The sequence below is a fragment of the Bos indicus x Bos taurus genome, chromosome 19, assembly GCF_003369695.1.
Source record: "Bos indicus x Bos taurus breed Angus x Brahman F1 hybrid chromosome 19, Bos_hybrid_MaternalHap_v2.0, whole genome shotgun sequence".
Lineage (NCBI taxonomy): Eukaryota > Metazoa > Chordata > Mammalia > Artiodactyla > Bovidae > Bos > Bos indicus x Bos taurus.
In genome coordinates this window covers 18,589,877-18,602,143 of record NC_040094.1, presented here as the reverse complement: position 1 = coordinate 18,602,143, position 12,267 = coordinate 18,589,877, and the positions used below count along the sequence as shown (strand labels likewise).

The 12,267-nt window shown below is 42.2% G+C and overlaps 1 protein-coding gene across 1 annotated transcript in view; it reads right to left on the bottom strand.

Annotated features, from left to right (window-relative positions):
• MYO1D (myosin ID) overlaps window positions 1-12,267 on the bottom strand; it is a 356,856-nt gene that overhangs the window by 137,584 nt on the left and 207,005 nt on the right. Inside the window, exon 20 of the mRNA XM_027519558.1 lies at window positions 6,092-6,205. Coding sequence (XP_027375359.1) covers window positions 6,092-6,205 — 114 coding nt within the window. The remainder of the gene's footprint in view (window positions 1-6,091; window positions 6,206-12,267) is intronic.

The window sequence follows — 12,267 nt, the reverse complement described above, 5'->3', positions numbered from 1 at the left end:
GTGGCAGAACCAATACAATATTGTAAAGTGTTCAGCCTCCAATTAAAATAAATAAATTTAAAATTAAAAAAAAACTATAAAAAAAGTATGCATCATACCAATACCAAAACACATGCATAACAATGATTCTAAAAATCTCAAATATCCATCAAGATGTGAACAGATAAACAATTTGTGGTGTATTTGACAAGGAAATACTACAAAGCGGTGACAATGAGCAAACTAGAATTACAGGAAACCACATAGATGTTCCCATGAACATAATGTTGAAAGAAACACAAAAAGGAATACACAATGTTTGATTTCACTTACATTAAGTTCAAAATGGGCAAAATTATGCCTCTGAAAAGGAAAGAAGAGATAGTGACTGGGAGGGGGCATATGGGTTTTTTTTTTTTTTTTTGGAGTCTTATATCTTGATTTTGGGAATGGTCCCAAAATTATACCAAAATGGTCCCAAAATTATCCAGCTATAAAGCTATGGTTTTTCTAGTAGTCAGGTACGGATGTGAGAGGTGTACCATAAAGAAGGCTGAGAGTCGAGGAATCGATGGTTTCAAACTGTGGAGCTTTGAGAAGACTCTTGACAATCCCTTGGACAGCATGGAGATCAAACCATTCAATCCTAAAGGAAATCAACCATGAATATTCATTGGAAGGACTGATGCTGAAGCTGAAGCTCCAATACTTTGGCCACCTGATGCAAAGAGACAACTCACTGGAAAAGACTCTGATGCTGGGAAAGATTGAGGGCAGGAGGAGAAGGGGGCAACAGAGGATGAGATGGTTGGTTATGGCCTATTTGAAGCACTGTTCTCCCACTGGCACTTTCCCACCAGGAAAACCTAATGACTTACCCTCAGTATTCAGCAGGTCCAAATGTGACTCGGGCCTTAAGGACAACAGTCAAAAATTGCAGGGAGAAGAGATCATTTATACCCCCAAATGAATTAGTCATTACTCATGCTATGCTAGGAGAAGTCAGGGAAGACTACGCATAGATTTGCAAATGCTTAACAAGGAGCTGAAGGACCAATTTGGATCGTGCAGAACTGGTTGCCATGGTGAGGCCTCATCAGAGACACTATTCAGTGTCACTGCAGAATGAAACTCTAATGGTTTGTTGGGTTGGCTAAGGATTCATACCTTAGCCTAGCACTGGCCCAGGCTGGATGGCAAGAAAGGTAATTGTTAGATAGGGGACACACAAAGAGGGACTTTCCTGGTGGTTCAGTGGCTAAGACTTCATGCTTTCAATGCAGGGGAGCCCAGGTTCGATCCCTGGTCAGGGAACTAGATCTCTCGTCGAAACTAAGAGTTTACAGGTTGCAACTAAAAATCCCACATGCCACAAGGAAAAGGTCCCACGTGCTGCAACTAAGACCTGGAGCAGCTAAATAAATAAACATTAAAAAAAAGAAGACACACAAAGAAAAGTAGAGATAGAGAGTGGCAGAAACTGACACCATCTAAGCATCATTTTGCTGGGCGGGACACAGGATAACATGGTCTCTCAGAGCTGCCTTAAAACCTGAATAGTGCCCTGGGTTCCTATGAGATTTCTTTCCCTTACTACCGTGCGTATCCTTTCTTTAAACACAAATCAAAATAGTACGGTATATGGTCATGTTGGGGCCTAGGGCAGGCCCCCAAATATGTATCAATGGCATATTGAGTATTTTGAATTAAAGTTACTTAAGAAGCAGCCAATGCAAAAAGGACACGTTGACCCTCCTCTCCGTTTCTCTAAAACCAGGAAATAAATCTCCCGTATGAAAGGTGCCCTCTTTGGACCCAGAGAAAGACATCAGTAGGACCAAAGACAGACAACTCAGGTCCGAGAAGCCTGTATGAATAAACCTTGCTCCTTCTTCACTAATTTACCTCCCAGGCTCACCCCTTGGCTTAAATTCCTCATAATCATGCCCGAACCTAGTTTCTTTGTCCTTCCAAATCCTCACAAATTTATTGTTTCTTTATACACAAAGATATTAAGTTACCCACTCTTAGACATTCTCTGCGCATCTTTTTACGATCTCCCATTAAAAAGCAGAGACATTACTTTGCTGACAAGGTCCATATAGCCAAAGCTATGATTTTTCCAGTAGTCATGTATGGATGTGAGAGTTGGACCATAAAGAAAGCTGAATGCTGAAGAATTGATGCTTTTGTACTGCTGTGTTGATGAAGACTCTTGAAAGTCCCTTGGACTGCAAGGAGATCAAACCAGTCAATCCTAAAGGAAATCAACCCTGAATATTCATTGGAAGGACTGATGCTGAAGCTGAAGCTCCAATACTTTGGCCACCTGATGAGAAGAACTGACTCATTAGAAAAGACCCTGATGCTGGGAAAGATTAAAGGCAGGAGGATAAGGGGACGACAGAGGATGAGATGGTTGGATGGCATCACTGACTCAAAGGACGTGAGTTTGAGTAAGCTCCAGGAGTTGGTGATGGACAGGGAAGCCTGGCATGCTGCTTCCATGGGGTCGCAAAGAGTTGGAAATGACTGAGCGACTGAACTGCCTGATGCCCATAAAACTAAGTTGGGTTTCCTCCTGTTAATCTGTCTTGTGTCAACTTTATTATTAGTCCAGCCACAGATACTCGAGAGGAACAGAGGGAATCTCTCTCCCCCTTCCCACAATCACAATCTGTTCCCCGGAGCCAGAAAATCTCACTGACACAGGACAGGCAGCTGGGCAAAAGCAGGAAGGAAGAGCAGAGAACGAGAGGAGCAAAGGGTGGGATCAGTAGTTAGGTTTTTATTGATTACCCTTATTTCTGAAAACTTTCCAACTTGATTCTGAAACACAGTGTTTCCAGAGTTCTTTTCCTTCCTGGAATAATTCATAACCTTATGGAACTGGAGAGAAATTAGAACTCATTTGGCACATTAGAAGAGAAAGGAGAAAGCGGAGGCCCAGAAAGAGCGGAGATTTCTTTTTCATTCCATTTCCTCTAGTCAATCTCTTTTCCCCACCATTTAAGCATGATGTTCTTGAATCATCTGCCCCTTCTCCCTCTAGACTGATAATTTCAGCCTCAAATTATACATGTGTCTGCTCCTAAATTTTTATCCTAAGTGCTGAATGCTATGCTCTTTTATACAATGTTAGACTCCAGTGATCGACGGCATGTTTACTTACAAGTGTCATCAGTGTCTGAAACTCAACTTGGTTAAGACTGAAATCTTTCTCCATCTCCTCTCAGCTTCTTCATCCCTGCCATGAGCATTATCATTTTTAAAGCTTCCTTGTCGTAAACTCTTTTTTAAAAGATTTTTTGATGTGGACTATTTTTTAAGGCTTATTGAAATTGTTTCAATATTGCGTCTGTTTTGTGTTTTTTGTTTGTTTGTTTTTTGGCCCCAAGGCATGTGGGATTTTTAGCTCCCCAATCAGGGATCAAACCTGCACCCCTTGCATTGGAAGCCGAAGTTTTAACCACTGGACTACCAGGGAAGCCTCCTTAAACTTTAAAATTTCAAAATATTTCATACAAAAAGGGTAAAGAATAAAATAATATTCACATCCTTATTATTCAGACTTAATATTTGGCTGTATTTGCTTCAGATTGAAGGACATCTTTACAGACGCGGCTGGAAGTCCCCAGCCCCATTCAATATGCTCCCTCCTGAGAGGTTTGATGCTTGGGTGGGGCTGATCCCCTGGAGGAGGGCATGGCAACCCACTCCAGTATTCTTGCCTGGAGAATCCCATGGACAGAGGAGCCTGGTGGGCTACAGTCCCTGGGGTCCCAAAGAGTCAGACACAACTGAAGCGACTTAGTATTATAGCACAAAGGCTGAGGAGCCTCAGGACTGATCCAGGAGGTGCAGGGAGCCAGGGAAGGGAGTGGGGAGGTGGCTCAGGGTGGGAGGGTGGCCAGTAGGGCCCATTATTAAGCAGCTACTATGGTGGGCAGCACAGCTTATTCCTATAGAAAAGCTCCTGCAAATAATGTAAAACACACTTCAGAATTATCATGGACAATGAATGGTGCGGCTTGGAGGATTTATATGCCCACACCCACTAGTCATGTAGGTAGCTAGGGGTGGGGATTATTTCCAGTCAAGGGTCCCAGCAGTCTGTGGGGACCTTTGAACAAAGATGCTGGCTATTGGAAGTTAGGCTGGAATGTACAAAAGTGGAAAGGACATCAAAGGGATGTGGGTGACAGCGTCGGTGACAGTGTGTGTCCTGCCTACTGACCTCAATTTACCTTTATGTTTACCTAAACATTGTTACTTTAAAAAAATACATTATTGATAACATTGATGATGATGATGATGATGATGATGATGAAGAGGAACAGTGACTATAACTATACACCAGTCAACATGAAAAAGGCAGAAAATAACTTCAGTTCAAAGACCTGTTTAACTACTTACTGGATTTTTATCATGCACCTGATTGCTCTCTCTTTAGTAGAAAGTAAGAAAAAGAAATACACATTTTACTAGACTTTGACAAAATGTGACCTTCTCCCTCATCTTCCTTCATCTCCTTCTTCGAGACTATGGGGTTAATAGGCTTAAATGGTGATTGATATGAGATTATAGGTCTTTGCTAAGAAGACTACCTATGATCGAGAATGTCTTAGAACATCATTTCCTTCTAAGCTGAAATACATTAGCCTTTTTACTGAAAGAAAGCTGAGCACTGAAGAATTGATGCTTTTGAACTGTGGTGTTGGAGAAGACTCTTGAGAGTCCCTTGGACTGTACGGAGATCCAACCCGTCCATCCTAAAGGAAATCAGTCTGGAATATTCACTGGAAGGATTGATGCTGAAGCTGAAACTCTAATACTTTGGCCACCTGATGTGAAGAACTGACTCACTGGAAAAGACCCTGATGCTGGGAAAGATTGAAGGCAGAAGGAGAAGGGGACGACAGAGGATGAGATGGTTGGATGGCATCACCAACTCGATGGACATGAGTTTCAGCAAGCTCTGGGAGTTGGTGATGGACAGGGAAGCCTGGCGTGCTGCAGTCCATGGGGTTGCAAAGAGTTGGCACATGACTGAGCGACTGAACTGAACCAAAAGGGAGAAAAGTGTGTATGTATGCATATGCAGTGGGGGGACCAGGTGATGCAGTCAAACTTCAACTCCATCGTCAGGCAATAAGCCTGCAGCAATGTTCTCAGTTATTTAGCAAAGCCAGGAACAGCTTGCCTTCCTTGAACCTCACAACCAACAGGACTCCTGATTTAACAAAATAAAAAACTGTAAAACAATATGTTTCCTATTTCCTTTTGCAGAGGCCAAAAGGATTTAAAACAATCTTTAAATAATATTCCTCCTAGATCTCATGATTGGACAAACACAGACCTCTCTCTCTAAGAACTAACAGATAGAAAAATTACCTGAGACATGGAAAGATCCAGCAGTCCAGGGGGATCTTTTTCAAGAATCAGAACAGTTACTTGTTAAGCAGATCCCATAGAGCAGAATAAAAATTTTTTTAAAGTTTCATATTGAGATTCAGGGGCTTCCCAGGAAGTGCAAGTGGTAAAGAATCTGCCTGCCGATGCAAGAGATGCAAGAGACGTGGGTTCCAGCCCTGGGTTGGGAAGATCCCCTGGAGAAGGAAATGGCAACTCACTCCAGTATTCTTGCCAGCAAAATCCCAGGGATAGAGGAGTCTCGTGGGCTACAGTCCATGCGGTCATAAAAAGTCAGACATGACTGCATGTGTAAAAGAGAGGTAATGGTTTCATAAAGTTGTTCTCTACTATTTCTTTACCTGATTCCACTTCCACATAAAAACAAGCCTTATGATAAATCAATAAGGAAATACATTTTGTGTCACCGTAGTTAAGCTCTGAGTAGGATAAAGAAAGGTCACATACAATGCAGAGTCCTACACTTTCAAACAAAATGTGCCTTTGTTATTCTATTTGAAGCTTTGGATACTCCATACAGAAAATTGTTCTTCTGCATAAAATAGGAGACGGGCTGAACATTTCAGGAATTCATGGGCTCTCTAAAGCCCCAAAGGTTCTTGTGATCTGTTGACACCCTAGGGGTCCATGAGAACCAGGTTAAGAATCCTTTGTTTAGAGTGAAGCAGAGAACACTTACGTTGTATAGAGGGATAGTCTTCATCACCTTGTACTGCTTAGTGGGATCCATTTTATACAGGTGACGGTCAGTGACAAAAATTGCTCGATCTTCCACCTTACTAAATCGATTCACCTATAAGAAAAAAAAAAAAAGTAAACCATAATATCTCATCAAGAATGAAATCAAACGATCTGCCAGGAAAACATCTAGGGGCCGGTACAAGACCTTCTAGAACTAACACCCCCAAAAGATGTCCTTTTCATTATAGGGGACTAGAATGCAAAAGTAGGAAGTCGAGAGATACCTGGAATAACAGGGAAATTTGGCCTTGGAGTACAAAACGAAGCAGGGCAAAGGCTAACAGAGTTTTGCCAAGGGACTGCACTGGTCATAGCAAACACCCTCTTTCAACAACACAAGAGAAGACTCTACACATGGACATCACCAGGTGGTCAATACTGAAATCAGATTGATTATATTCTTTGCAACCAAAGATAGAGAAGCTCTATACAGTCAGCAAAAATAAGACTGGGAGCTGACTATGGCTCAGATCATGAACTCCTTATTGTCAAATTCAGACTTAAATTGAAGAAAGTAGGGAAAACCACCTGGAGAAGGCAATGGCACCCCACTCCAGTACTCTTGCCTGGAAAATCCCATGGACGGAGGAGCCTGGTAGGCTGCAGTCCATGAGGTTGCTAAGAGTTGGACATGACTGAGCGACTTCACTTTCACTTTTCACTTTCATGCACTGGAGAGGGAAATGGCAACCCACTCCACTGCTCTTGCCTAGAGAATCCCAGGGACGGGGGAGCCTGGTAGGAGGCCGTCTATGGAGTCGAACAGAGTCAGACACGACTGAAGCGACTTAGCAGCAGCAGCAGCAGGGAAAACCACCATACCATTCAGGTATGACCTAAATCAAATCTCTTACAATTATACAGTGGAAGTGACAAATAGATTCAAGGGATTAGATCTGATAAGAGTGTCTGATGAACTATGGATGGAGGTTTGTGACATTGTATGAGGCAGTGATCAAGACCATCAGCAAAAAAAAAAAGAAATGCAAAAAGGCAGAATGGTTGTCTGAGGAGGCCTTACAATTAGCTGAGAAAAGAAGAGAAGCTGAAGGCAAAGAAAAGGAAAGGTATACCCATTGGAATGCAGAGTTCCAAAGAATAGCAAGGAGAGATAAGAAAGCCTTCCTCAGTGATCAATGCAAAGAAAGAGACGAAAACAAAAGAATGGGAAAGACTAGAGATCCCTTCAAGAAAATTAGAGATACCAAGGGAACATTTCATGCAAAGATGGGCACAATAAAGGGCAGAAATGGTATGGACCTAACAGAAGCAGAAGATATTAAGAAGAGGTGGCAAGAATACACAGAAGAACTGTACAAAAAAGAGCTTCACGACTCAGATAATCATGATGGTGTGATCACTCACCTAGAGCCAGACATCCTGGAATGTGAAGTCAAGTGGGCTTTAGGAAGTGTCACTATGAACAAAGCTAGTGGAGGTGATAGAATTCCAGTCAAGCTATTTCAAATCCTAAAAGATGATGCTATGAAAGTGCTGCATTCAATATGCCAGCAAATTTGGAAAACTCAGCCACGGCCACAGGACTAGAAAAGGTCAGTTTTCATTCCAATCCCAAAGAAAGGCAATGCCAAAGAATGTTCAAACTACCACACAATTGCATTCATCTCACACGCTAGCAAAGTAATGCTCAAAATTTGCCAAGCCAGGCTTCAATAGTATGTGAACTGTGAACTTACAGATGTTTAAGCTGGATTTAGAAAAGGCAGAGGAACCAGAGATCAAATTGCCAACATCTGTTGGATCATCAAAAAAGCAAAAGAGTTCCAGAAAAACATCTACTTCTGCTTTACTGACTATGTCAAAGCATTTGACTGTGTGGGTCACAATAAACTGTGGAAAATTCTTTAAGAGATGGGAATACCAGACCACCTGATCTGCCTCCTGAGAAATTTGTATGCAGGTCAACAAGGAACAGTTAGAATTGGACATGGAACAGCAGACTAGTTCCAAATCAGAAAAGGAGTACGTCAAGGCTGTATATTGTCACCCTGCTTATTTAGCATATATGCAGAGTACATCATGTGAAATGCCAGGCTGGATGGATCACAAGCTGGAATCAAGATTGCTGGGAGAAATACCAATAACCTCAGATATGCAGATGACACCACCCTTACAGCAGAAAGCAAAGAACTAAAGAGCCTCTTGATGAAAGTGAAAGGGGAGAGTGAAAAAGTTGGCTTAAAACTCAACATTCATAAAACTAACATCATGGTATCTGGTCCTATAACTTCATGGCAAATAGATAGTGGTCCCATCACTTCCATGGCATCTCATGGAAACAGTGGAAACAGTGGCAGACTTTATTTTTCTGGGCTCCAAAATCATTGCAGATGGTGACTACAGTCATGAAATTAAAAGACACTTGCTCCTTGGAAGGAAAACGATGATCAACCTAGACAGCATATTAAAAAACAGAGACGTTATCTTGCCAACAAAGGTCCATCCAGTCAAAGCTATGGATCTTCCAGTGGTCATGTATGGATGTGAGAGTTGGACTAAAAAGAAAGCTGAGTGCCGAAGAATTGATGCTTTTGAACTGTGGTGTTGGAGAAGACTCTTGAGAGTTGCTTGGACTGCAAGGAGATCCAACCAGTCCATCCTAAAGGAAATCAGTCCTGAATACTCATTGGAAGGACTGATGCTGAAGCTGAACCTCCAACACTTTGGCCACCTGATGCGAAGAACTGACTCATTAGAAAAGACCCTGATGCGGGGAAGGATTGAAGGCGGGAGGAGAAGGGGACGATGAGATGGTTGGATGGCATCACTGACTTGATGGACATGAGATTGAGCAAGCTCCAGGAGCTGGCAATGGACAGGGAAGCCTGGCGTGCTGCAGTCCATGGGGTGGCAAAGAGTTGGACACAACTGAGCAACTGAACTTATTCTGGTGGTGGAGCCAAATTCTATAATAGATGTTATCCAGCTATGACCACTCTACTGGATGCAAAAGAGATGGAAAAGGAGTAGGTGCTTCCAGATTTGTGGACTTTTACAATGTAAAGGTCACAGTTTTACAATTTATCAGGGAAAACAAGAAAAACGCATAAGAACAAAAAACATGTAACCCAGACAGTACAACAGAAGTGAACAGGCAACCCACAGGAGAAAATTTTTGCAAATCATATATCTGAAAAAAAAACTCTTATTTAATGAATACATTAAGAATATATGTTGTACCTAGAGTACATAACTCAATAATGAAAAGACCAAAAAAATTTTTCTAAATGGGTAAAGAATTTGAGGAGACATTTCTCCGGAGAAGATATACATGTGGCTGTAGAAAAACATGAAAAGGTGCTTGAGATCACTGGCCATCAGAAAAACACACATCAGAACCACAGTGAGATATACCACCTCACGCCCACTAGGATGGCAATAATATAAAAGACGGACAGTAACAAATGCTGGCCTGGGTGTGGAGAAAGTGGATCCGTCATTACTACTAGTGGGGGTCTAAGATGATACAGTCCCTTTGGAAAACAGCCTGGCAGCTCCTGAAACAGTTAAACACAGAATGCCCACCTGGCTCACAAAGTCCCCTGTTAAGATATACCCAAGGGAACTGAAAACACATCCACGGAAACACTTGTGCCTGAATGTTAACAGCTGCCTTAATCATAACGGCTGCAAAGTAGAAACAGCCCAATGTCCATTAACCGAGGAATGAATAAATAAAATGTGATCTATCCGTACAATGGAATATAATTGGCAATAAAAAGAATGACGTCTTGATACCTGCTACACCATGAAAGAACCCCGACAGCATGCCAAGAAGCCAGTCACAAAGGACCGTGTGTTTACAATTCCATTCATATGAAAAGTCCAGAATAAGCAAATCTATACAAACAGAGCATAGATTAGTGGCTTCCCTGGGCTGGGGGAAAGGGGAGGTTTCGGCATGGGGGGACAGCTAAGGGGTGTGGGGTTTCTTTACAGGTTAATGAAAATGTCGACAACTGGTTTTAGTGATGGGTATTCAACCCTATTCTAAATTCATGCACTTTAAAATGGTGAAAGATATGTTATGTGAATCATATCTCAATGAAAAGTGAAAGTGTTAGTCACTCAGTCGTATCTGTAATTAAGATGAAAACAGACTCTATGTGGTAAAATAATAACTACTCTTGGTAGCAATGATTTACTTCATGTCGCAACATTTTTTTTTGCCATAAAGGAAAACCAGCACCTGTCAGCCTACTTGAAGCAAGGTGCTTGCAGAGTTTCTGCATAGTTTTTCCAAGCTGTTTTGCACAACCTCCTGCGATGCTTTGTGAGAGACAGGGTTCCAAGTCAAACTGGTTTGAGGAACTGCAAACCACAGCCTCCCCTGGGGTGTTCAGAGCCCACCGATACATCAAGTTTCATACAATTCTGCATTATAAGAGCATGTTTAACCCATCATTCCTGGTGGTTCAGATGGTAAAGAATGTGGGAGACCCGGGTTCGATCCCTGGATTAGGAAGATCCTCTGGAGTAGGAAACGACAACCTGCTCCAGTATTCTTGCCTGGGAAATTTCATGGACAGAAGAGCCCGGTGGGCTACAGTCCATGGGGTTGCAAACAGTCAGATGTGACTGAGCGACTAACACTTGCACACTTTTTTCCTGAATACACTTACTTGTAGAATTCTTTAAAAAAAAAATCATATTTAAGGGAACACTGGTTTGTGAAAACCCTCTTGGAGAACACTAGTCATTTGTATCCATCTTAGGATATGGAAAACAAAGAACCTCTAACATGGAATTTGAATAGCAAGTAAAAGTCGGGCTCCTCATCTTTTGTGAGATCACACGGGGAAACAGATTAAGTGTGCTGCAAACGAATATGGAAAAAAACAACTTGTTGCATCACTTCTCAAGGTCACGCAAGATTTGAAAAACAGTAGGCCATAGTGCTCAAGTGCAGACTCTAGCTCTTCAGATGATATGTCCATGAGTCAATCTGGAAACCAACAGACAAAACCCTCAAAGCAACAATTCCACTGAAGCACTGTTTAGAAATATTACATTCTTTTTATGCAGAAATGTAATTTCTAAGGAGCACAGGTCATAAGTCTTTACCTTGAGCTTTAGCAGCTCAAATCATCCTTAATGCATAAATCAAGTGAGTGGGAAGGACATTAATGTAACCAAGGAAAAGCTTTGAGTTGCATAACTTAGCTAAATCAAAACAAATCAAAGACAAATGTTTTCGAAACAAATGTGAATTTATAAATTCAGATTTAAAGTAATTCTAACATAGGAAGGGACATAATTTTTCTTCCTCTTAAATCATAAAGTAATAGAAAAACTTGATCACAGATTCAGTGTTAGATAGGCTCTTATCTGATTTCTTCTATTACCCAAGCTAAAATCCTCAACCAGAGAAAAATCTCTAGTTATCTTGCTCTTGCCTGAACACTTCTAGGGATCTGTCTGTAGGTTTTGTCAGCTCCACAGGGGCCAGATATAAAGTTTCCCTGGAGTCAGACCAGGAGAAAACACATTATGGGTGAGAGTACAACCAGTCCATCCTAAAGGAGATCGGCCCTGGGTGTTCACTGGAGGGACTGATGCTGAAGCTGAAACTCCAGTACTTTGGCCACCTCATGGGAAGAGTTGACTCATTGGAAAAGACTCTGATGCTGGGAGGGATTGGGGGCAGGAGGAGAAGGGGACGACAGAGGATGAGATGGCTGGATGGCATCACCGACTTGATGGACATGAGTTTGAGTGAACTCTGGGAGTTGGTGATGGACAGGGAGGCCTGGCGTGCTGCAGTTCATGGGGTCGCAAAGAGTCGGACATGACTGAGCAACTGAACTGAACTGAACTATTTGCACAGGTTTCCCACCTTAAAGGACATTTTATAGCTGTGTGTGTGCTAAGCCGCTTCAGTCACATCCTACTCTTTGTGACCCTATGGACTGTGGCCTGCCAGGCTCCTCTGTCCATGGGGATTCTCCAGGGAAGAAAGAATACTGGAGAGGGTTGTTATGCCCTTCAGGGGAATCTTCCTGACCCAGGGATCAAATGCATGTCTCTAATGTTTCCTGCATTAAGCAGGTAGGTGCTTTACCACTAGCACCGCCTGGGAAGCCCTTTTATGGC